This window comes from Dermochelys coriacea, chromosome 2 (genome assembly GCF_009764565.3).
Source record: "Dermochelys coriacea isolate rDerCor1 chromosome 2, rDerCor1.pri.v4, whole genome shotgun sequence".
Lineage (NCBI taxonomy): Eukaryota > Metazoa > Chordata > Testudines > Dermochelyidae > Dermochelys > Dermochelys coriacea.
This window is the reverse complement of record NC_050069.1, coordinates 22,270,888-22,296,769: the sequence shown is the minus strand read 5'-3', so window position 1 is coordinate 22,296,769 and position 25,882 is coordinate 22,270,888. Positions and strand designations below refer to the sequence as shown.

Here is a 25,882-nt window from a genome sequence, read left to right as displayed (position 1 = left end):
CTATGGGGCGCCGGGCGGTGTGGGGCTGAGGCGGCAGTGGGGTGTGAGGGGTATGGGGGGCAGCAGTACGGTGGGGGGGCTCTGGGGCGGCAGTGGGGTGTGAGGGGGTGCTATGGGGCGCCGGGCGGTGTGGGGCTGAGGCGGCAGTGGGGTGTGAGGGGTATGGGGGGCAGCAGTACGGTGGGGGGGCTCTGGGGCGGCAGTGGGGTGTGAGGGGGTGCTATGGGGCGCCGGGCGGTGTGGGGCTGAGGCGGCAGTGGGGTGTGAGGGGGTGCTGTGGGGCGGCCGGGCTCCGAGCGGAAACACTCCCCGACCCGCAGGCAGCAGCCGCCCGCCCCGGGTGTAAGGCAGGGGCAGGGGCGGGGCGGGGCGGGGGCAGGGGCAGGGGCGGGGCCGCGCATTGTGACGCCGCCGCGTCCCCGCCTCCCCCCTCCCTGTAGGGCGGCGCGGGCGGCCGCAGGCCGAGGCCTGAGCGCGAAAGGAACATGGAAGCGGCCGCACTGCGGGGGGCCTGGTCCGTCCAGGAGCCGGGAGCCGGACTCTAGCGAGGTCCCTGGGCCAGAGACTGGTACGAGGCGGCGGGTCCCGGGGGATGGCGGCCCCTGGTGCCCTGCAGCTGCCGGGGCTGCGGCTGGGCCCGCGGCTCCGAACCGGGCTGGAAGTTGCGCTGCGGGTGCCCAGCCTCTTCCTCATCGACGCCATCTTCAACTCTTACCCCCTGCCGGGGGGCTCCCTGTGCGCCGGGCTCCTGGGGGTGCTGCTGCGGCTGCTGGGTGAGAGACACCCCCTCCCCCTGCCCGCCGGGCTCCTGGGGGAGAGACCCCCCCCCCGTTTCCTCCCCTCCCCCTGCCCGCCGGGCTCCTGGGGGAGAGACCCCCCCCCGTTTCCTCCCCTCCCCCTGCCCGCCGGGCTCCTGGGGGAGAGACCCCCCCCGTTTCCTCCCCTCCCCCTGCCCGCCGGGCTCCTGGGGGAGAGACCCCCCCGTTTCCTCCCCTCCCCCTGCCCGCCGGGCTCTTGGGGGAGAGACCCCCCCCGTTTCCTCCCCTCCCCCTGCCCGCCGGGCTCCTGGGGGTGCTGCTGGGGGAGACCTCTTCCACTCTAATCCCCTTTCCTGTCCCACCCCGGCTCCTGGAGGCACTGCCGCGGGGGCTGGGTATCCCCTGGGCCCCGGGATACTTGCACTTCTCATTCACTTTCCCAGCTGTCCGCCACCCTCCTTGCTGGAGCCTGCCTCCCTCCCCACTTCCAGCTCAGCCGAGTCACCCGCCAGCCTCTGTCTTGTGGCTGCTGCTTTCCCCATAACTCTTCTCGGTGTCTCACGCCGCCTGTTTCCCCGCAACCCCTCTGTACCTAGGGCCCCTTCCCTTGAGCGCCTCCACGTTTCTTCTCCTTCCTGTTTCACTGCCAGCTGATCCATGTTCTCCTGCCTCTAGTTTCTGGTTTATTGCCCTACTTCTTTTTTCTTACCTGTACTGAGCAGATATGTCTGCACTTTCCTCCGCTCCTGCTGCTGGTCTGACTTCATTGAGCTCATAGCGCTTCACTCTTGTTTATTCTCCATTCACCATTTTCTTCCTTCTGCTTCAGCATCTCTCCCTCCTAACAGCAGCAAGTTGAGAGCTCATCCCTTCTGCCACATATCTCCTAACTGAAATAAACTGAAGGGATTTCTTCTGCTGCTCCTCTTTCCTCATTCTCTTGCTTTCTGCGTGTGGCTCCTAACTTGCCCTCAAATTAGATATTTTTGCCCCTCAGTAACAATATGAGAACCCTAGAAAATTTTAAAATTCCATAGAAGTGTTAGGAATTATGATTGTAACTTTATCTGGCTAACAAGGCCTGCAAGTGATGCTGAAGCTAATACCTTCAGTGTCTCTAAAATTACACAGTGGTAATGGGTCTTCTGCCATGTGACCATTTTGCATTAATATCCATTTCTCTGTAGAGTTTTTCTTTTTCTCCATATTTGAGATTGTAATGTTCTGTGTAGTCTGGAGATTTTCCACAGTCCTTTGCTTGGTGACCTTACACATATCACATTCTGATAAGAGAGACTTTAAAAAAACAACCACCAGAAGTGTAATATGCTTTGTTGAAACAGACTTCAAAATCTTTGAATGTAATAGAATCACAGAAGTGTGGGACTGGAAGGGACTTCAAGAGGTCATCTAGTATTTAGTGCAGTCCCCTGCACTCAAGGCAGGGCTACATAATAACTAGACCATTCCTGACAGGTGTTCCTAACCTGTTCTTAAACACCTTCAATGACAGAGATTCCACAGCCTCCCTAGTCAATTTGTTCCTGGGCATAACCACCCTGACAGGAAGTTTTTCCTCATGTCAAACCTAAACCTCCCTTGCTGCAATCTAAGCCCATTGCTTCTTGTCCTATTTTCAAAGGTTAACAAGAACAGTTTTTCACCCTCATCTTTGAAACAACTTTTTATGTACTTTAAAACTGGAGGGGGGGAGGGATAGCTCAGTGGTTTGAGCATTGGCCTGCTAAACCCAGAGTTGTGAGTTCTATCTTTGAGGGGGCCATTTAGGGATCGGGGGTGAAAATTGGGGATTGGTCCTGCTTTGAGAAGGGGGTTGGACTAAATGACCTCCTGAGGTTCCTTCCAACCCTGATATTCTAGGATTCTATGATCATGTCTCCCCTCAGTCTTCTCTGCCTCAGACTAAAGAAACCCAGTTTTTTCAACCATATAGCTTATAAAGTGCATGAAAAAGAATTCCCAGATAGGGTAACCCTCATAAAAGTGAAACTTGGCAGGAGTCATGGTTGATATTGGGGAATTTTTCATTGTTTTCCTGGGTGTGATGGTTAGGCGCTATAATATTTATATTACAGTAGTGTTCTTGTGTCCCATAAACAGGACTGGGATACTATTGTCCTACAAATGCAGTTCCCACCTATACAGAGTTTGCAATCCCAAAAGACAGGAGAGAGGCAGAAAGTGGGGAAAAGGAACACAAAATACAATGTTTCAGAGTAGTAGCCGTGTTAGGCTGTATCCGCAAAAAGAAAAGGAGTACTTGTGGCACCTTAGAGACTAACACATTTATTTGAGCATAAGCTTTCGTGAGCTACAGCTCACTTCATTGGATGCATACAGTGGAAAATATAGTGGGGAGATTTTATATATACAGAGAACATGAAACAATGGGTGTTACCATACAGACTTTAACAAGAGTAACCAGGAAAGGTGAGCTATTACCAGCGGGGGAGGAGGTGTGCAGAACAGTAGGAGGGGAAATAAACAAGGAGAAATAGTTTTACTGGCGTGGATGTGTCATTACACAAAGGCTTCTTGTGCTGCTCCTCATGTGCAGAATTGGTAGGCTAAATGGCTCAGTGCCTAGGTGGGTTCATGGATTGTAGTATGCAGGATAGAAAGCCTTCACGTGCCCACTGTGCCTTCAGTTGCAGCTGGTGGTGGTGCTTTTGGAGAAGGAGCCCTTCTTGTTCCTGCTTTTCTGTATGTTGGGAGAAAGGGAGGGGGATAAATGGTTCCTGTTCATTAGGAAGGTCTCTTTGTCTTGCGGGACTGGAAGGCCCTGACTTACTCCCTCTGTTCCCTGAACTGATGTGGGCACTACCTCAAACTGATAAATTACTTTTTTTTTAAGTGATACTTCCAAATGTCTCATTTAAAACACCTTTCAAAGTCCTGTTTTGTATGAGACAGATGCTTTAGAAAGTGCCTTGAAATTAATCTCACGTAAATGAGAGTTGGTGTGTTTGTTATTGGATGATCTCTGTTAAGTGTGTAATAATATGATTATGGCACTCCTCAGAATGGTGTCTATATGATAGGTTTTTGGAGAAGGAAAGGGTAATCATTTTGTTCATTTTTTTTTTTTTTTCCCTCCATGGAAAGTTTTGGAAGTCTCATTGCTTGAGACACTTAATAACTAAACTGGCTGCAGCATTTGATATACTGTAGGAACAATCCTGCACTGATATAAACACTTCCTACCCAAAAGAGATGTTGACCACTTTTAATTGGAGAACCTCCTTAAGATATTGATATTTTTCATATTGATCAGTTATGAAGTGGCTTGATGTGACTTTCTCCCTATATTTAATTTTTTCTATTCCCTACTCCTCATATAAGAAGAGCTGTTACAGTCCACAGTCACAATCAGAAACAACTTTATTAAGACATACTTAAGACAGTATTTTGTTAACTAGCTATATTCTGACTACTAGAAGTCTGTTCATTTTGCAGCTGACAGATGTGTTACTGAGATCAACATAAACCGAAATATTATTTGACTCTGAAATACCATAATCATGCCATATTGAAATAATGTAAGAGTTTTGTTGGTAAAACTCCAACATGTAGGCAGTGATTGTCGGGACTGATTCTACTTTTAACAAGTTGACTTTTTAAAAAATAGGATAAATACCCTAATTTAGCTATGGATGGGAGGAAAGGTTGTGTCCCAATGAAATTTCATTGATACTGTTGGAGAGTGCTGTTTGAATAGTTTTGAAACACTATTCCAGATAGTATATCTTGTTTTGAGAAGAATGAATGGAATACTGTACAATTACGGTACATTATGGAATCCTGTTGCTTTCGTTTAAATTTTGTATTCAGTTCTGTCCTGATTTGCTTCCTATGTAAGTAACCACATTGGCTTCAACTGGGATTAGGTGAATAGGAAGTCAGGGCAGAATGGAGTCCTAAAACTATTTGCAAGCTTTCTCTAACCTTTCTGCTTAATCTCTCACTTTATCTCCCTAGTTACACATTCTCCTTTCACCATCTCCTTTGGCTCCCAATTTTCTTTAAGCATTAAAATCACTTCTGGGGTCATGTGTGTCTAATGCATTAAATTGTCACTTCAGAAGGCAATATTTCCTCTTTGGGGTGTGCTGATTTGACAGGTTCACTGGAGATGTTGCTTTCTAAGTGCAGATTGAGCTTGAGGTGGACAGAGTTGGGGGTGGAAAGACAGTTCAGTGGCTGATTAAAGAGTTAAAAAATAGTTCCTTCTAATATAGCTCTTATATTACTGACTTTTGAATACTCTGTTGAATTCTGGGTACCACATTACCAGAAAGATATTGACAAATTGCAGGGAGTGCAGTTGAGAATAGAAACCAGGGAATTAGAGGTATTGATTACAGTATAAGGGAAGATACAAATTACACTATTAGTAATGTCATCCTAATATTGAGAATTGTTTTTTACTCTTTGTAAATCTTTGTTCTCAGAGGATTTACAGCATTGTGCAACAATCAATTTAAAATATTATTTTAAGAGAGCAACCGGGTTCTGTCCTTATATAAAACACATGAACCAGGAATGATATATTTGGATTTTCCAAATGAAGTTGCTAGCAATTCACGATATGTGTATAGCTAGAACTACACTGGTACTGGGTACAATCCTATCCCGAGCAGGTGCCTGCAGCTCTTCGTTACCCAGAATGGTGTCTCATTGCAGAAGCAGAAAAAAAAAAAAATCCTCACAATATTAGTCAAAATTTATCCAAACTGGTTAGGATGTGAACACTGTTGCATGGACAGAAGGGCCATGGACTAGTGAGGTATCACAGAGGCTAGTGTGAGTCCCATTGTATTTAACATTTTCATTTATGACTTGGAGGTGGTTGTTGAGGTGATAAATGGCACACTAATGAAATTCATAGATGATACTAAAGAAGGAGGCATTGGAAGGACAGAGATAATACAAATATATTTTGTAGAGATTAGAAACGTGGCCCAAGAAAAACACAACAAGATTAAACATGGAAAAATGCAAGCTTTTAAATCTGGGGCAAAAGACATCACAAATTCTATATGAGGGAAAAATGAGGCAGATATGCTGAGACCTGAAATTGACAGACAACAAATTCGGTACGAGTTTGCACTGTGATATGGCAGGCAAAGACCAATGCAATTTTGTGATGTGTGTACAAAAGCATCATGTCACAAAACAAGGAGGTAATAGTTCCTCTCTGTATGAGTTTGTTCACTTCTGAACACCTTATTAGAAGACCTTATAAGAGAGAGAGAGAGAAGTTGGAGCACGGGCAGGCAAACCTTTTGGCTGAGGGCCACATCGGCTTTCTGAAATTGCATGGAGGTCCGGCACCTGCCCCCTATCTGACCCCCCCCCCCCGCTTCTCGCCCCCAGGCTGCCACCCGCTGCCCCATCCAACCGCTCCTCTCATTCCTGACTGCCCCCTGCTGCCCCATCCAATACCCCCTCTCCTTCCTGAGTGCCCCTCCGGAACCCCATGCCCCCATTCAACCCCCGTTCCCCATCCTCTGACCACCCCGACCCCATCCACACCCCCGTCCCCTGACCACCACCCCCGAACTCCCCTGCCCTCTATCCAGCCCCCCCCCCGTCCCCTTACTGCGCTGCCTGGAGCGCTGGTGGCACTACAGCCACGCTGCCCAGAGCAACAGGACAGGCAGCTGTGCTGCCCGGCTGAAGCCAGCCACACCATCATGCAGCACAGAGCACCGGGTCAGGCTGCGACTCTGCAGCTCCGCTGCCCAGAGGATTGTGCCGGTGGTGCAGTGAGCTGAGGCTGCAGGGAAGGATTCTGAGGGTTAGCCTTCCAGGCCAGGAGTTCAGGGGCCGGGCAAGAGTGTCCCATGGGTCGTAGTTTGCCAACCTTTGAATTAGAGGGAGTTCAAAGAAGATCAATACAAGTAAATCTGTACACTTATTAAAAAAAAAAAAGATTAAATTACATAGGATGAGGCATAACAATTCAAAAATATCTGAATAGTATAAATATCAAATTATGTCAAATTTATGGTAGTACAAGGATATATCTAGGAGTTAAAAGATGAAATTAATAAACATTTTATCTGAAAACTTCCTAACAATCTATTAAGCTGTGGAACTGAATCCTAAAATTCCCTCCATAATGCAGGAAAACCAAATCTAGCTAGACTGCGAAAACAAACTTTAAAATGTGTTACAGGGAATGGCCTACAGTGATTAGTATCTATTCTATTTCCCAATTAGGTCTAATTCCTGCGATTGTCTCCCGGCTTGTAAGGGCAGTATATTTTTGGTTTCTCTAGACCTGTGTTGCTCAGCAGTGGGTTGTAACCCCCAGCAGGGTCATGAAAGGAATTGGGTTGGGGAGGTGGGAGTTATCACAGTCTAAAACAAAGAAAATCTTCCTCCCCTATTTCCTGCAGACCCTTACCCTTCAAATCAAGTATTCCCTACCAATCTCTCAACACACACAAAAATATATAGGTTTATCATTGTCAAGGTTCCTTCCCCACTTTGAACTGTAGGGTACAGATGTGGGGACCTGCATGAAAACCTCCTAAGCTTATTTTTACCAGCTTAGGTTAAAACTTCCCCAAGGTACAAACTATTTTACCTTTTGCCCTTGGACTTTCGCTGCCACCACCAAACGTCTAACTGGTATTATTATTATTATTATTATTAGGAAAGAGTCCATTTGGAAACGTCTTTCCCCCCAAAATCCTCCCAATCTTACATCCCCTTTCCTGAGGAAGGTTTGATAAAAATCCTCACCAGTTTGCATAGGTGACCACAGAACCAAACCCTTGGATCTTAAGAACAATGAAAAAGCATTCAGTTTTTTAAAAGAAGAATTTTAATAGAAGAAAAAGTAAAAAGAATCACCTCTGTAAAATCAGGATGGTAAATACCTTACAGGGTAATTAGATGCAAAACATAGAGAATCCCTCTAGGCAAAACCTTAAGTTACAAAAAGACACAAAAACAGGAATATCCGTTCCATTCAGCACAGCTTATTTCTTCAGCCATTTAAACAAACAGAATCTAATGCATATCTAGTGAGATTACTAAGTTTTAAGACTCCATCCCTGTTCTGTCCCCGGAAAAAGCATCACACAGACAGAGAGAGGCTTTGTTTCTCCCTCCCCCCAGCTTTTGAAAGTATCTTGACTCCTCATTGGTCATTTTGGTCAGGTGCCAGCGAGGTTATCCTAGCTTCTTAACCCTTTACAGGTGAAAGGGTTTTTCCTCTGGCCAGGAGGGATTTTAAAGGTGTTTATCCTTCCCTTTATATTTGACAATCATTGTTAATACATTTACTATAAAAGTAAGAGTGAAAATGTTAGATTGCAAAATTAGACTTTGAATAAGTGGTCACCAATCTCAAAAGTTTGAAAAATGCTGCCTCAAGCAAATTGTAGCAGATTGTTTTGTCATTTGAGTCAAACATAGCCGTTAGAAATATGTGAAAAAAATTGTAGGTTTTCAGCAACTTTCTACAGATCTGGATAGGAATATGGTATTCTGTATGAAAATGAATATGCACAGTTGTATTCTTGGCTTTCTCTCTTAATATCACACTTGTATTACAAAATAATTGGTTTCCTATTATCAAACTAAAAAGTTAAATTAATTGGACACTAGATTATTTAAGGTGTTGTAATAGCTTTTGTAAAAGCTGACTTTTTAGAATGATGATTGAAGTGAACACCTCAAAATAGCAGCAATTTAAGAATGTCTGAAGGTTTCAAAATATATTCTGATAGCAACACTTTACTTATACTGTTCTCTAAATTTTAAAAAATTTAATATTAAAAAAAAAAGTGTTAGTGAAAGGCTCTGGACTAATTGTCCTACAGACTGAAGTCCTCTATAGATTCACAGTACTTGAAGAGTTCAGGCATTGGTAATTCAGTTCTTTTGTCAAAAGTTATTTGGCTCAATACGGGTGTAGCTGAGTAGAAATTTAGCGGTGTGTGATATACAGAAAGTCAAACTAGATGAACAAATGTCCCTTCAGGTCTTAAAATCTATGAATCTCCCTGCATTATGTCTCAACACTGATCTGGAAGGATCCCACTCTACCGAGATGGGGGAAGTAGTTAAGTCTGTGTATTGAAATTGCAAAAAAGATGGACAGTTGTGGTGGTGACTTACTGTTTTTGCATAATTGGTGTGGGGCTCACTTTTTGTGTGTATTAAAGGCAAGAGAAGTAGTCCTGTACCCTGGTGCCTCTTGCACAGAAAAAGCTAAAGTTTAAATAGTAGCTCTATTCACAAATGTTTTTTATAGAAATGTTTAAAGGTAAATAAAAGCATTGAAGATAAAAACTCTGAATTGTGTATATGAGCGTTAATAGGTAAAATGTGTATGTCTAATTTCTGCTGAAAACTAAATGATTTCATTCTGTTTTTTAGGGGTCTTTGTATCCAGTGTTGTTCTGGTCTTGCAACAGCGAGCACTTTTCAAGTTTTATATGATCAGCTCAGCATTTCTGCTAGCTGCAACCTCAGTGTTGGTGAATTATTATGCTTCTTTGCACATAAACTTCTACAGTGCCTACTACGCAGCAGCTTTTGGAATTCAGTTCCTCCCTCATAAAGGACCCTCACTATGGATGGCACTTTCTATCCTTCAGCTTACCTTTGGGATTGGATATGTTACATTGTTAAACGTACAGTCCATATACTCCCAACTAATCATACTGGATATACTGATTCCTATAATAGGCTTGATCATTGAATTACCTTTAAATGTCAGACAGATTTTAGTTTTTATTTCAGGCCTAATTCTGACATTATATACCACAATCAATTTAGTTATGAAAATTAAATGGTTCTATTATTCCACACGATACGTTTATCTCCTTTTAAGGCATATGTATCGCATTTATGGATTACAGCTATTGATGGAAGATACGTGGAAAAGGATTCGTTTTCCAGCTGTACTGCGTGTGTTCTGGCTAACGAGACTTACAGCACAGGCGGTTGTGTTAACTTATGTTGTCAAGATGGCAGAAACTAATACAGAAGAGAAGTTCTACTTGATTTCTTGGGAAAATTGTTGGGAACTAGTTTGCAGTCTTATAATAAGTGGGTGTGATTCTACTTTAACTGTCTTAGGGATGAGCGCTGTAATTTCTTCAATAGCCCATTATTTGGGACTGGGTATTTTGGCCTTTATTGGATCAACTGATGAAGATGACAAGAGGCTTGGTTTTGTAGCACCTGTTTTATTTTTTATTTTGGCTCTGCAGACTGGCTTAAGTGGTCTAAAGCCAGAAGAGAGACTAGTTCGCCTAAGTCGAAACATGTGCCTTTTGTTAACTGCAGTCCTGCATTTTATCCATGGAATGACAGACCCTGTACTAATGTCTCTCAGTGCCTCCCATGTGTCATCATTTCGCAGACACTTCCCTGTACTTCTTGTTTCAGCTTGCCTTTTTATTCTTCCAGTTCTGCTCAGTTATATCCTTTGGCACCACTATGCACTAAATACATGGCTTTTTGCAGTTACAGCATTCTGTGTGGAACTTTGCCTAAAAGTAATTGTTTCTATCACTGTTTATGTACTATTCATGATTGATGGCTACTATAATGTTCTATGGGAAAAGCTTGATGATTACGTCTACTATGTTCGTTCAACAGGCAATATTATTGAGTTTATATTTGGTGTAATCATGTTTGGAAATGGAGCTTATACCATGGTATTTGAATCAGGCAGTAAGATTCGAGCTTGCATGATGTGTCTACATGCTTATTTCAACATCTACTTGCAAGCAAAGAATGGCTGGAAAACTTTTATAAATCGCAGGACAGCTGTTAAGAAAATAAACTCACTTCCTGAAGTAAAAGGAAGTCGGTTACATGAAATAGATGATGTATGTGCAATCTGCTACCATGAGTTTACTACATCTGCTCGTATTACTCCATGCAATCATTACTTTCATGCACTTTGCCTTCGGAAATGGCTCTATATTCAAGACACTTGTCCAATGTGCCATCAAAAAGTATATATTGAAGAAAAGGAAAATGCAAATATCTCTAACAATGGGTTTGTTGCACCTAATGAAAATCCTGTAGAAGTTGCAGAAGAAGCTGCTGAAGCTGCACATGAAATAAATGAAGATAACGACAGTACTGACAGTGGTGGTGATGATGATGACTGTGTGGCAGAACACCAGAATGAGACTCTTAATGTTGATTCTGACTCCCTGGGTAACTAAAATCATTGAGGTATTTGTTTAAAATGGAGTTCAGCAACAGAATAAAAGTTTCACTTCATCATTGTATACTTAAGCACAACAATGGTATCTCAGTGTTGTCTGTGAATGGTTGTCATTTACTCTGGTGTGCTACTGTAAATATACCACTAATTATTTCCAGTCTCTTTCATGACTAAAACTTGTGTACATTATTGTACATGGAATAAAATGTTTTCACATGTTTTTAAGACAAAGTTGGACAAACACTTAATTGATATACTGACACATGTAATCCATCTGCTGTGCCAAAGACTGCATGCTAAATTCTAGAACAATGATTTTTGGCTGTGAGTTAAACTATTGGAGAAATAAGACCTTCAGTATGCCTAGAAGACAGATGAAATGTTTTGAACCCCTAAATTTAAAAACATTAGAACATTATAGCTATAAAACTTTTGAGCTATCTCAAAATAAGTTTTCTACAACCCTGAACTTTAAGTACTTGTGGATGTAGAATATAAGAATGAACTTGCTGTGTTTTCTGGAAAACTCTCTCAGAACCATAATGTATGGATAGGTAAACTTCATTAATATTATGAGAAGGTACTATGCAAAATAAGAACTTTGCTTTTTCCAGACTTATTTTAATCTGATACAAAGAGTACTGGAAAAGATGAATCAAGAGCCCTGCTGCTACAGACTACCCTTAAAATTGATCCTAAAATGTTGTGAGGGAAATAGCTGCAAAACTGACTGTACAAAAAAGCAGACCAAGTTTGTTGAGGCATTAGGTGTGCAGCCACAGTCTCCTTGGCACTGATGGAGGTGGGGGGCAAAGCAGTAGACCCTCCCCCAGGGGCACCAGCAGGATCCCCTTTGGATCCACAAATACCAGAGGAGTAGGCTTTAGGCCTGGGGTGGCAGGCAGCAGCTTCAGCCTTGCAACAGTGGACATGGGGCTTTGGGCTCCAGCCCCAGGCTCACCCCCACATTACTCCTGGCCTCTTACCCCTGTTGCATAGCTTCAGGGCTCCTCTCCTTAGGCTAAACTCCCCCCCCCCCCCCATGACCCCTGCTGCTTTCCTACCCACCTCCCTATCCAGGGCTTAGGTCTGGCAAACTGGAGGACAAATTAAGTCAGTTGTGAAAAAAGTGATATTTGAATGTTTATCACTTTAAACTGTCTCCCAGCTAGCTAACAAGCCTGCTGCAGTGAAAAGTGATAAACATTCAAATATCACTTTTCACAGAAACAGACTTACTAGCTAGCAAATCTTTAAAAAATCCCCCCCTCCCCCAAAAAAAAACAAACCATGCAAAGTACTTTATCTGTTTCTATTCTGTTTAGGTCCAGTAAATAAGACATAACTACATTTGAGTCTGCAAAAAAAAAAAAAACCAACCACACAAATAAATTAGTGATTTGGACACGTATGTGCATATTTATTATTTTTCCTAAAGTTAAGTATTTTAGGAAAAATGGTCAGAGTGACCACCAGAAAGAGTTGGTTGCCGCATTATGAGGCCACCAAAAATTTTGTTGCAAGAACCCCGGTTTTAGATGTTCAGTATATGAGGTTTACAAAAGAGGTTTAATCTTGTCATACCTGAAAATATTTATTTATTTATTTATTTTTGCAGGAGTGGGGTTTTTTTTTAAAGTTTTATAGTAAGATTAACAGACTTTACATACTTTTATACAAAAAAAGGATAACAGCATTACATATCGGAAAAAAAGACTTTAATGGTATTGTTGTAAAGAGTGTTGGCCAGTTCAAGTGGGTCTTCTTCTCTTACTGTCGTCATTATCTCTAGTACTTGACTAAAAAGAAAAAAGTTAATTTTACTCAGTTATGTGCAATGGTAAATATATTGTCAGTTTAGTTTGTGTGTACACAACTAGCTATGCAGGGACCAAGATGGTCGGGACTTACTGGTTCAAGTATACTTTAGTTTCATTTGTACACAGTAACTAGCTTCTACCACTTAAAACATCAACCACTCACTGGCACTCTCCTAATCTTTGATCCTTTGACAACTTTTGCTTGGCCTACATAGGTAGTTAAACCACCTTATATTCCAATGAAAGTGATTTTGCTGTACGGGTGACATTTCTGCTATTTTGGATAAAGTGCAGTATAAATCTCTCACGTAGGTCATCAGAAGTTCAAAGGGTGAATTTAAGAGTGTAGTCAATTAAATAGCCTATACCCTTGCTTCCTATCCAAATTTATTTCTAATGAACAAGTTCTTGGGTGTTTAGCAATAGCTTGTTAAATTAACACTTCAAGAATATGGTATTCTAACAAATCTGGTTGTTAAAAAGGGATGGGGAAGAAGCCAAAAGATAAGACTAAATTAATAGTTGCACTTTTCAAAAAGTGTTACACGGAGAGTCTTGACAGGTGGAGCAATGCACTACCACTTTGTATTTAGAAAATACAGATTTCTAATTAGTAGTTGAAAGACAAGGATGGAATAGTAGTTCCTTCTACTACTTGGTGATCCCTAGTAGCCCTTTGGACTACCTTCTGACTATTAATGCAATATTGTGCTGCTTTAGACGCAGCTGAATTAGTGGATATACTTCGGCTTCACATCTCAGGAAAAACCTCAGTTAAATTCTACAGTGCTGCCCTTTCAAGTTCTTTATTGCCACTAAAGCTTCAGTTCACAAGAAAAATTTCTGCACAGGTTGTTTGTTGTAGGCACAAGACATTAACAGTAAGTGAAAGTGATCATTGAGGGACAGATTCTCAGCTGGTTGTAGATACATTAGCTTCAGTAGAGCTACACCAATTTACCCCAGCTGAGGATCTGGCCTCAGGAAGTCTCACTAGGAAATCTTAAGCTAAAGTCCATATTTAGGCCAATAAATAAGTGGCCTTTTCTAAAAGTTCTGTGTACCCAGCAGCTCCCCTTAATTTCAGTAGAAGCTGCTCAGCACTTCTGAAAAACCAGGCCACCTATTTAGATTCCTGAATAGAAAATCTCAACTTGAAGTCCATAAAGTCAGACATTTAGCCAGTGTAAATTGGTGTAGCTCTACAGAAGCTTATGTAGCTACCCCAAGTAACACTAGCTGAGAATCTGTGTAGCTCTGACAATGACAACAGGGAATTTTCCCCTTACGGAGAACAGACCATCACCCGCTGGCCTAAGACAAAGGCCTGATGTAGTTTATTTTGACAGTACTTTCCACCTTACCTCCTTTAATAGCCACATCTTTTGGTTGTTAAAGAGGAAGGGCCTGATCCACAAAGGGGATGTAGGGTAAGTCTTGTAATACCTACATTTAGGTGCTCTGCCACCCAGAGGACACCTTAGCCCCAAGTCAGGCTCCCATGCTCTCTGGCACTGTGAATGCGGGCTAGGTGCCTAAAAAGGGAATTCACAAAAGCCACCACAGGCTGAGCTGGCAGCTGCCTAAACTAACTAGAAGATAATGCCAAAGAGAGAGGTTTTGCCTAAGCCTCACCCCCTCAAAGGGAGTTAGGTGCCTGTTTCCACTTGGGATTCACCACTGAATAGCCTCCTAATTAGATCCCTAAATCAGCTCAGCCCTTTTTCAAATAAAACTGAGGAAGAGGGTACTGCCCTTAAACTCAGTAGCCAAGTAGTTCACGTACTCTGCCAGAGTGGGAGAGAGAGGTTCAGATGTGCACTTTGCCTGATTGAGAACAGGGACTTGAACACAGGTCTTCTACCTCTCAGGTGAGTACCCTAACCATTAGGCTAACAGGGTATTTTGGGACGAATGTCTCAATCTTTCTTGCTGAAGCTGTTTTACTTTGTGTCACATACTTAATCATCAGCCTTGAGAGAAAATAGCCTAGGGGTTAGCATACTCTCCTAGGATACTCAGGTCTCTGCTTCAGTGACAAAGTATTCCACCTCCTTTTTCAGGCTATGTTTTTCTGGGGTCCATTCCAGTAGACATGCTCTTAGGAGACCCCTGAGAATACCTACCAAATTGGGACCTGCAGGCAAGATAGATGAGAGAAAGTCTAGTTTGTGAATCCCACTGGGGCTGAGGTATGAAGTAGGTGTTGAGCGTCAGAACTTGGTCAGCTTTGCATGTGCCCACCAGCAGGAATTCAGGCAGCAGCAGAGCAAGGGTCAAATGTAGGCATATAAAGTGGCAGTTAAGTACCAAAATCTCTGTGGATCTAGCCTAAGATGGCCTCCAATGTCACTTATCACACTTCATTTTATCTGAGATTAAAGTAACCAACTAAAGATTTTGTTTTGTCCAATTTACATCTGAGAATTGATATTCAGGGTTGAAGTTGTTTTGAAGTTGGCTGCATGCTATTTGTGATCATTTTAAAGGGTGACTGACTTTAGTCACATTTTGATCTAAACATTTTATACCTAATGTTACAGGTTGCTGACTGTCACTGAAATCAGGAAATCCTTCCCCCGCTCCCAGTAAAATAATAAAATAAAATTTTATCCATCGTTAGTTGCACTTCATATCTCATGTACTGCTCTTGAGGGATGGGGTGGGGAGGGGAAGCTCTGCTGCATATTCTCCCCCACTCTCTGTAACAAGGTATTGACTGCTAACAGCTAAATTGAAACAGGAGCAGCTGAGAGGGGAAGGAATAGACTTTTAACCTTTCTAAAACAGCAGCAGGGAGAAGATAAACTTTACAAGTTGGGGACATATACAAGTTTGTCAAAATATTGTTAGAAATTGTTAAATCAAACTGTGTCCCTATAAGGTCTGATAATGTATTGGAAAGTACATGTTATTCAAAGGCTTCTACAAATTGCTATGCTTCTGAACACTCTTATAATAGATGATGCCATATCAAAGTAAGATCAATCCACTATCTTGTGGATTACTTGCCAAATTTATTTGGACTCTTTAGTAGCTGCATCCAAAGACTTTTTTTAAGACACTAGCTTTTAAAAATTAACTTATAAAATTTTTTCAAAATGACTGAACATTTCTACAAGTAAACTAGTTTCAGATTTTGGTTACTACAAACATATTTACATTCTTGCTGACAGACACTCTTGCAAACTGTTACTGGGCCAAAAGTGAATTAAAGTCACTTACAACTAGGCTTGGGAGAATTAGATTTTTAGGTAAATGTCAATTTCACGATATACAAACTGATGAAAAAATATTTCCATTGATAATTGAAATGTACAGATAGAGAAAAATGCTGCTTGAGAACTTATTAGAGTTTGATTTAAGGATATTTAGATGTAAAAAACAGAAATGGTCAATATCACAATTATACAGCTTTAACTTTTTGACTCTCCACATCCACTGTCAATAATTGCCTCACCTCCCCCATAAATTTCCCACAACTGTTAAATGTAAATTGATAAAAACAGAAAAAATCATCTTCAGTTGACATAAAATAATAAAAATCAAACTCTTCTAAGCCTACTTATAATCAGAGCATTTCATGTAATGTTTTGTGGTGGTGGGTAAAAACAGGAGAAAGCAGATCTAACCCGAAAACCAGACTGAAACAATAGGGGATCAGCATTTGATGAGATTTGAGTATTTCAGCCACCAATCTCATTTAGTGATTATAGTTAATACAATTTAAAAATCAAAAGTAGCACTTTTACCCCCTTCTGTTTGTTTTTTCTAGACATTTAGATTCTAGAGCAAAGCAGGCCATAGGCACCTGAAGCATTTCCCTCTCCAAACGCCCTTTTGGGGCATTCTTGTTCATCTCCAAATCTCAAACTGGTGTTTTTACTGGCTGTAGAGCAGAACAAAACTGATGTGATCTTAATCAATCAATTTCATTTTGCTGCTGATCTTCAGGTTACAGCTACACTAACACTAGCCTCCTCATCTTCTGGAAGTACTCTTAAACCAGTAGTGATTTGGAGAAAAACAATTTGTATCCACTCTGTGTCCCACTACCCCCTCCCACTTTAAAAGATCACACAGTTGGCTCTTCTGGTGTTGCATGTACTCTAACAGCTACACCTGGAAGAGCAAAACTGTGACATTAATTAGAATTTGGGTACTTGGACTCTATTTTGGTAGTGGTAAGGGGAGAATTAACCTCTTGTTACACAAGGAAACTACAAAGTAGACGGAACGAATACATGGGATATCAAATGAAAAGACATCACTAAGGAACTGATTTTAAGATTTGCTGAGCTTCCAAAATTCCTGCTGAAATCAATGGAGATGCAAGAACCTCTGAAAAGTTAGCCACAATGTATTTTGTAAAACATATCTTAGAGTACAACACCTTGCTCCCGATTCAATAACTCTGTCATTGGTTTAAGCCTACTAAATTTTGTATGTGCTTGTGTATGTTTCCAAACCTTTTGTTTCAAATATAAAAATTACTTACATTATATGGCAAGGTTCATTTCTGTCCTTCAAGCAATGCTGTAGTTCCCATTTCTTTTTTGTGGGAAATGTTGTTTTTATACACTTTGACCCAGCATGAGTATTTTTCACGCCACACCAGGGAGCATCTTGCATGATTCAAACAAGAGTTAAATGTATACAATCGTTAGTAATTTCATATAACTGTTTGCTCTGTCAGTTTATGTCCTCCCCACCTTCCACAGACCAAAGCCCATTTTAGAAATCATTCCTTTCCCAAAGTTTCTCTCCCAAATGATAAAGGAATGATTATGAGATTAGTTCATTTAACATCCACGATAATGAATAAATTACTTCAAAATTACTATTCCATTATATTAAATTCTGTAAGATTTTTACATATTATAAAATTAGCCACTTTATTCAGCAATAATGCAGTACAATAAAAGAAGCAAAGAGAAATGCTACCATGACAAGGGCTGCTAGCCAGTGAACCACTTGTGTAACCCACAGAAAGTTTATATACACAAGCGATACTCAGATTGAGGCTCGTGAGTCACAAGTGGCTTTTTAATGAGTCTCCTGCGGCTCTTTGGAACACGATATTAAAACATTGATTTAATTATTAACCAGTCTAAGTTATTAATCAATCAGGATGCTTTTACTATATTAACCAATTGTAGTTGATAAAACAATACTTGGTCAGTTATTTTGCTGTGAGAATAATATATATATATGAACTAATATTTCCCCATCATACTGTTTAAATATGAATATATAGTACTATAGTTAATAAAATTATGAATTCACACTATTATGGCTCTTTTGAGTAATGTTGCTTGCCAGTTTGGCTCCTGAACCACTGAAGTCTGAGTATCACTGATATACACCCTGATGTGCCTTTGTTTAAGACACAAATGAAATGCAGGGATTTACAGGGTTTTTAAAAACAGCCTTTTTCAGATATGCCAAAATACATAACTGTTGGACTAAATCTCCCAATCTATTTTTAACTGTCCTACTACTGATGTCTGAAATAAATGACTAGAACCAATATCCACTAATGGATCAGTTCAATCATAACTAATTATTCCAGGAGGTATTTTCAGGCCCTCTTTCATATTGTTTTGCTTAATGAATTGGAAGTTCCTGGTATGCACCCAAGTGCCATTACTGCTGATAACGCGATGGCCTTTATCACATTCTTTACCATAGTGTTTGGCATATCTACACTCTGCTTTTGGTATGGCTACACTACCCACCGGATTGGCGGGCAGTGATCGATCCAGCAGGGGTCGATTTATCATGTCTAGTCTAGACGTGATAAATGGCCCCCCGAGCACTCTCCCATCGACTTCTGTACTCCACCGCCGAGAGAGGCGCAGGTGGACTTGACGGGGGGAACAGTAGCAGTCGACTTACCACGGTGAAGACACCACGGTAAGTCGATCTAAGTATGTCGACTTCAGCTACATTATTCACACAGCTGAAGTTGCATAACTTAGATCGATCCCCCCTGCAGTGTAGACCAGGCCTTAGTGTCTCCCCTTTTATTCATTCATGCCCTCAGTCTCTGTCAAGGTGATCCATGTTCTTTTCTAGCAGAAGAGGGCTGAATATAATTACTGCTGGAGCCCATGAACTCTGCTCATTGAGTCTGCCAGAGGGTTTTTTAGAGTATATCTACACCGCAATGTAAGCCCAGGTGTTAACAGAACTCCACTTAGCAGACACTGGGTTTGTTATAACCTAGGGCAGGGGTCGGCAACCTTTGAGAAGTGGTGTGCCAAGTCTTCATTTATTTACGGTAACTTAAGGTTTCGCATGCCAGGGGCTGGAACCCGAGACCGGCAGTGGGCTGAGCAGGGCCGGTGGCCGGGACCTGGGCTGGCAGGGGCCGGCAGACCGAACCCCAGACCTGCAGTGGGGATGGCAGATGGAACCCTGACCGGCAGCGGGCTGAGCAGGGCCGGTGGCCGGGACCCAGCCTGGCAGGGGCCGGCAGACCGAACCCCAGACCAGCAGTGGGGACGGCAGATGGAACCCCGACCGGCAGCGGACTGAGCCACTCAGCCCGCTGCTGGTCTGGGGTTCCATCCGCCAGCCCCTGCCAGCCGGGGTCCCAGCCGCTGGCCCCGCTCAGCCCGCTGCTGGCCCTGGGTTCCGACCAGCTAGGCCAGCAGCAGGCTGAGCAGAGCCAGCAGCCAGGACCCCAGCTGGCAGCAGAGTGCCACTAAAAATCAGCATGCGTGCCGCAGGTTGCCAACCCCTGACCTAGGGCTTGAGCATCTACACTCATTTGTAACCCCATGTTAGGAATTGTTGAACCCTGCATCCCAACCTGGGGCTTCAGCATCTACGCTGCATTATGGGGGGCTGAATCCAACCACCCATATCCCAGACTTCTTAACACCCTCCCAAAAAATGGCCACTCTCACCCTTTGATTGTGGTGCAGTGTGGAAAAACTTGACTGTGCCTGTCTAGAGGACAAAAAGTTGGCCTGTGGGACTGTGGAATACTTTTCACAATCTTCCGGACCACAAGTCCAATGGGGCTATTTCTATGCTGCAGAGCAATAGGGCTTGAACTGTTGGTCCTGGCTTGACTCAGGCTCAGACCCTCCACCTCCTTGGGGTCCTGGGTCTGAGTCGTGGGTTAGCGAGATTTGTGTCTAGAAGGAAGAGAGGCTAGATTTGAGCCTGAATTCCAACCCTGGGCTTACACTGCAGTGTAGACATACCCATAGAGAACAAGGTAATCCTTTCCCCATTCCTAACCAGTTACTGTAATGGTGAATTTGTGTCTGAAGACTGCCCTTTATATTCACTGCCATACAAGCATAACTCCACGTCTAATAAAGTTTTCAAAACATTAAAAAAATGCAATATGGTCCATCAAAACAGCAACTTACCAGTTTCTATCATTAATCTTTCACTAGGAATTGACTTCAATGTTTCTAAGTTGACTTCTGTTTTCAGTGAGCTAGAAATCATAAGAATAGGGAGTGAATTTTAAATTGATGTTTTGTTAGAGGATTGTGGTTTTTTGTTCAAACCATACTTAAGCGATGTGTGACTGGAATCATCTTCTCAGAGCCTTATGAAGCTCACAACTTTTAGAAACTAAGTACAATGTTCTCTGGCTAGTATTTAATTACCTTGCTTACAAAAATGGTTTCTTAGCAAAAGTGGTTTCTTAAAGAGTTAATTTCTAAATAATGTGTAAGTATTATTTGCTTCAACTTATATTAAAAAAAAGCTCCCAGCTGTGTGTCCAAGCCACAGCTAAAAAATGACAACCCTAGGAGGTGGCCCACAGTCTCAGTCCTAATTCCAGTTCCACAAATCAGCTTCTACAGCCACACTGGCCTGGTAAAGCATATGGAAGCTTCTGCAGGGTTTCTGTGTTCACCTGGCTCGTTACCTGGATAATTTAAAGGCTCCTGCCAAAGGGTGTAGCAGTCTGAGCTCACGTAAATCAAACAGTTAGGTCTCAGGATAATTAATAGTGTGATTTCAGCCCAGTCCACTGGTAGATCAGGCTGGTCACATTAATTCTTGGTTACTTTTGGACTAGACAATGTAGGTTGTTTTTTTTTTTTTTTTTTTATTATTCTGTCCTAAAATAAAGCTGCCTCTACACTCCACCACCTCATTTATTTACAAACTAGAATTGGCATGGAGCATCTCAGAAAGGGCCCAAGACTAGATTATCTCAGTGAGTAAAGAGGAATGCATTTGACCTGTGAATTAAGAACTTTTTGCAGTTAACAGATTAATAAGTGCAAATCTAAATCTGTCTACAAATGATCACTTAGTCTAATGGGCTTTGAAGACAACCTCATTTTAAAAAGTAAATTACATTTCAAGTTATGAAACTATTTTAAAATAATCATTTGTTGAAAAGAAAAGAACTTACCAACCATTTATTCCTATATAGAGATCCAAATCTATTATAGCAGCTGCTTCTTCCTTTGTGCCATCAAATGAATGTACCTAGAAAAGATGTTTATATACTTTATCATGTAAGAAAACCTGTAACCCAAAATTAATATTTGTGTAAATATTTATAGTTAATTGTAAAGTAAAAACCAGAGGTAATATGCAAGGTATATTTATATAGAATTCAGTGAATTATAGAGTAAGTAAGGCTCATCTGATAGCACTTTTGCTTTTGGGCAAGAGGGTCACAGACTGAATTCTGCACCCCAATATTGACAAAAGAGTGCAGCCCCTTGACAAGTAGAGTTGGTTCTGAATGCATTTCGAAAGGATGGCCTGCTCTTCTCTCTCAGCCAGGGATGATAATTATATTTTAAAGTAACCTGTAAGAATTCTTTTAAAAATTGTCTTTTGTTTGCAGTTACTATTTTTAACATTAAAATATAAAACCTTAATTTCTGCAGATATATATTGATTGAAAGTTACATATGGACATGGTTTTGACAAAGTGTTTTGATATAAAAAGTGAACGTTTGTGGTTACAGTTCTTACTGGAGCATGCAACAGACAAGAAATTAAAAATGCAGTGGTACAAAGTTAGTTGCACCAGAAAAAGTGCAGTTTGTCAATCACAGAAAAGGCATCCTAGACATTAGTGGTAGTAGGACCAACGATGGAGAGGACTTCATCACTAAAACAGACTGGTTTGTAGTGAGGTAAGCATGACCCTTATGTAAAAAGTATGACCTATTTATTTATTTTAAAACTCTTGGTGATCTAGTATCCCACCAATCAATATCTAAACTGAACCCTGTCCATATCCATGTACAAAACCCACCATTTTATATTGGGTTTCAATTTCTTGACAGGATTAGTACTTCTTACAACTAACTGCAGCTGTAGATACTTCAGAATTGGGAAGGAGCCAGTTTAAGCAAAAAGTGCTTAAAGCTACACTTCTGCCAAGCCAATAAAAACTGTTGATGTCAGCTTGCAAAGTCTCTCTCCTTGACCAATCCTCATACCTTGCAAGAAACTGTTGGAAAAGCAACAGTGAGAAGGATAAAAGTAGTGAAAGGGATTGTAAAGCTACTATGGATTTGTAGTGGTTTAAATGGTTTAACCGGAAATCTACTGAGATTATATTACAAACAAAAGGATAGTACTCAAAACAATGAAATGAGTGTTAGACTGAATATAATTTATTATAAGATTGGTCATACTTACCACTCCTCCCACACATCTATCTCTATTCCTTCTCATTATCTCTGCCAATTAAAAGAAAGAACAATGTAAGCAAAACTAACTATTTGCTAAAGGGCAAAAGCAAACTATTAAAAACTTTTGTCACATTCAGTCTTGAGCAAAACCTACCTAAAAATTCAGTGTGTGCATTTCTACAGTGGAGAAACATTGGCAATTTTGTTTTCTCTGATAGGTCAAATTGCTTTTCAAAGTATCTGTAAGAAAAAATAAGTTTAAGGTAGAAACTGGGTGCAAGATTGAATAAAAATGGTGTAAAGGATGCCATGAGACAGAATGGTCTTCAAAAACAAACAAACAAACAAAAAAAAACACACAACAAAAACCCATGTGCATTTTTGTCCACAAGAATTAAGACACTAAAGCAGTGATATTCAGACTGAGGCTCTTTAACGGGTCTCCTGTGGCTCTTTGCAGCATGTGATATTAAAACACTAATTTAATTATTAGCCAATCTAAGTTATTAACCATTCAAAATGCTTTTACAATGTTATTAGCCAATTGTAGAATACTTGGTCAGTCATTTTGGTGTGATTATATATATGTATATAATTATATATAAAAAATACATAAATAGCATATATCAGAGGTTCTCAAACTGTGGTCTCTGGACAACCAGTGGTCCATGAGCTCCATTCAGATGGTCCGTGGATAGTTCCCTCTCGGGTACATGCTTGGGCAGTCGCACATGAGAGAATGAAGGGCCACCCACCTAATTAGCCATTCAGGCTTAGTTCCACTAATTACAAGCTTGGACCCTGGAGAAGACGCACATGTAAGTTGAGGTGGTAGCCTTGGGGGAAAATAGGAGGTAGGTGGGAGGGGACAGTGGGGTGAGAAGAGGGGGTGGGCGGAATTTAGGACGTGCAAGGCTGCGGCGGTCAGAGAAAGAGGCAACTTTCCCTAGCTCCAGGGCTGCAGTTGCCGAGGAGAGATGGCAGCTCTGTGGCTACTGTGATGGAGGAGAGACTCCCCTTCTTCCCAGCCCCAGCTTGGGGGCTGCCGCAGCGGGGAAGAAAGGGTACATTCATCGCATTGGAAAGGTAAGACTACTAATATTAAAATATGAATTGTGCGCTTTTATTTGTAGAACAAAAAAATGATTAAGGTTTTTATTAATAGAACGTTTTTATCCAAAGCGCTTTTCAATAGTTAGCTAATGATACAAACAACATTTGGAAAGATCATTAAGTGGTCCTCTGAGACCCCCAGCTAGTGGTCTGCTAAAAAAAAAAAAAAAAAAATTTGAGAACCACTGGTATATATAGTAAAGAAGCAATGAATTTGCACTACTGTGGCTCTTTTAGATCATGTGGATGGCTAATTTGGCTTCTGAACCACTGAAATCTGAGTATCACCGCACTAATGGTTCAACTGAATGGGAGTTTTTGCCTGTGAAATGACTAAAGGATAGATCTTTAAAGGGAAGTGTTCCCTGAACACATTACTATATTAAGTGATACGTTTTGGAAGTCAGTTAATAAGAGGCCAGGAATGGCAACACTGGGGGAATGCAAATGGGTTTATGCTGGGAAGACACTGAACCAGAAGTGTGACCCCCCCCCTTTTTTTTTTTATAAAAAAAAAAAAAAAAAAAAAAAGATAATTCAGTTATCTCCAGGAAGCTTTAAAAATTGAGGAACTTCAGGTTTAAATTTAGCACAATTGCAGCACATTTCCCCAAAAAAAATTAGGAAACAGCTGGGGGTTAAAAGAAAAGGAGTACTTGTGGCACCTTAGAGACTAACCTTAGTCTCTAAGATGCCACAAGTACTCCTTTTCTTTTTGCGAATACAGACCAACACAGCTGCTACTCTGAAAGCTGGGGGTTAATGTCATCTGGATATCAACAGCACAAAGATCAATCAAATTGAGTATCTGTGGGTTGGAGAAAATAGGGGAGCATTCTCCTGGCCTTTATATCCTCAACTGTTATAATTAGGTAGCAGGCTGCCAGTTATTTTACTTGTATGGTAGGCTACCAAGAAAGACTTTAAATTTTGGTGTGTCATTTCTCAATGGAAGATTAAGGTACCAACATTAGGATCACTACTATTATTTCTGCCCCATTTCTCCTTCTATCTACTTAACCCTCTTCAGGTCTTCTGTTATTTATCTCCTCCTTCCTTTTTTCTGCATTTAGTTTGCCTATTCTCTTATCTTTCTCCCTCTCCCCGCTTTTTCTACCCCCTGCTATTCTGTTCTTTGCTGGATGAAGAGCCAGTAGTAGTCATGCCGGAGCTCTATAAAGACATATGGAAGGGTGGGCGGAGAGAAACCAACCAGGGTGCCAGTTTTCCCAACACACTTTCCAAAGCAAACCAATTAGTATTTCAACACCATGTCAATTTCCATTTGTAGCTAGTTCAGTCTCTAGATTGCTACATTGGTCATTTCTGGTTGGTTTTGGCTGCCAAGCTGTCACCAGACTGGCAAATTAGAACCGATAAGGAAACATGATAGGGACAGGAATAAATAGCAGACTTACTGTGAGTAAGCCCTTTGGAGGATAACATTAATTGGACAAGGCAAGAGGACATTGCTGCCTGACCAACAAAATGATTCTTACTGCATTTGCCAAGTTTCTTTATATTTTGTTGCTTAAACTAATGAGTATTCCTATCCTCACACATAAAAAATCCTTTAAAGGGAAGATCCAGTCCACATGCAGGTGTGTATGATGCACAACACCAGAGTGGACTGGACATATAGTAATAAATACTTAATATGATAACCATACATACAGAACAGGGGGAAAGAAAAGCATGACAAATGCAAAAAAAGAGTGAGTGGTAGCACCAGAGAACTAGCATCAATCAAGGGACAGTCACACAAAGCCTACTCTTCCTAAGGGAGGGGGGAGAAAAAACCCAACAGCTATTTATTTAAAAAAAAAAAAAAAAAGCCAGCTGTCAAACCATTTCAATTATTTAACCACAAAAGCTATAAATAGCTAGCAACCAAATATTTAACCAAAGAATCCAAATTAATATAAACACACACACTAAAGGAATTCCATCAACTTTAAAGTTATTCATGTTACATTTAATACACGTCCCTGAATCTCCTGGCCAATTTTTATGATTTCTACACCGGAACAGGTGAGAAAGAGGAAGAAGGAAAACTTGATAGAAACTGCTCCTGGGGCAGCTTTACCAAAGGACTTTCATCATGAATGGCTGTGCAAGACAGGAGACAGATATTCTCTAGTCTTCATAGAAAATTGTCCTCAAGGAAACAAAGTTACACTGCAACAGAAAATAATGTTTAAGCATGAAATGGAACTTAGAAGTTATACGCAGGCATAATCTACTGGGAAATGGTGTTATTTTTCTTCTCTTACAGGGTAACATCTGGCTGACTGCTAGCAATCTTAAGTAGTATAACAGTTTGAC

The 25,882-nt window shown here is 41.3% G+C and overlaps 2 protein-coding genes across 9 annotated transcripts in view; one reads left to right on the top strand and one right to left on the bottom strand.

Annotated features, from left to right (window-relative positions):
* The first annotated feature begins 384 nt into the window (after positions 1-384).
* Positions 385-11,217, top strand: RNF139 (ring finger protein 139). Its single transcript, XM_038392576.2, has 2 exons — positions 385-773; positions 9,177-11,217. The coding sequence occupies exons 1-2, from the start codon at positions 593-595 to the stop codon at positions 10,982-10,984; spliced, it is 1,989 nt and encodes a 662-aa protein (XP_038248504.1). The 5' UTR covers positions 385-592; the 3' UTR covers positions 10,985-11,217.
* TATDN1 (TatD DNase domain containing 1) overlaps positions 3,050-25,882 on the bottom strand; it is a 34,726-nt gene continuing 11,893 nt past the window's right edge. For 3 of the 8 annotated variants that reach the window (XM_038392583.2, XM_043507367.1, XM_043507370.1), the window contains 6 exons: positions 22,599-22,684; positions 22,452-22,492; positions 21,202-21,278; positions 20,195-20,265; positions 17,305-17,431; positions 12,623-12,785 (listed from right to left, as the gene is read on the bottom strand). In XM_038392583.2, coding sequence (XP_038248511.1) covers positions 12,683-12,785; positions 17,305-17,431; positions 20,195-20,265; positions 21,202-21,278; positions 22,452-22,492; positions 22,599-22,684 — 505 coding nt within the window. In that variant the 3' untranslated portion in view covers positions 12,623-12,682. Of the gene's footprint in view, positions 3,481-6,389; positions 6,696-12,622; positions 12,786-17,304; positions 17,432-20,194; positions 20,266-21,201; positions 21,279-22,451; positions 22,493-22,598; positions 22,685-25,643; positions 25,701-25,882 lie in introns of those variants that run through there. The other 5 variants (XM_043507371.1, XM_038392584.2, XM_043507368.1 and 2 more) reach the window with 5 other exon arrangements.

Coding starts and splice junctions, on each gene's coding strand:
- RNF139 (XM_038392576.2), top strand. CDS start 593: ATGGCGGCCCCTGGTGCCCTGCAGCTGCCGGGGCTGCGGCTGGGCCCG. Junction 774..9,176: donor GGTGCTGCTGCGGCTGCTGG/GTGAGAGACACC, acceptor TCTGTTTTTTAG/GGGTCTTTGTATCCAGTGTT.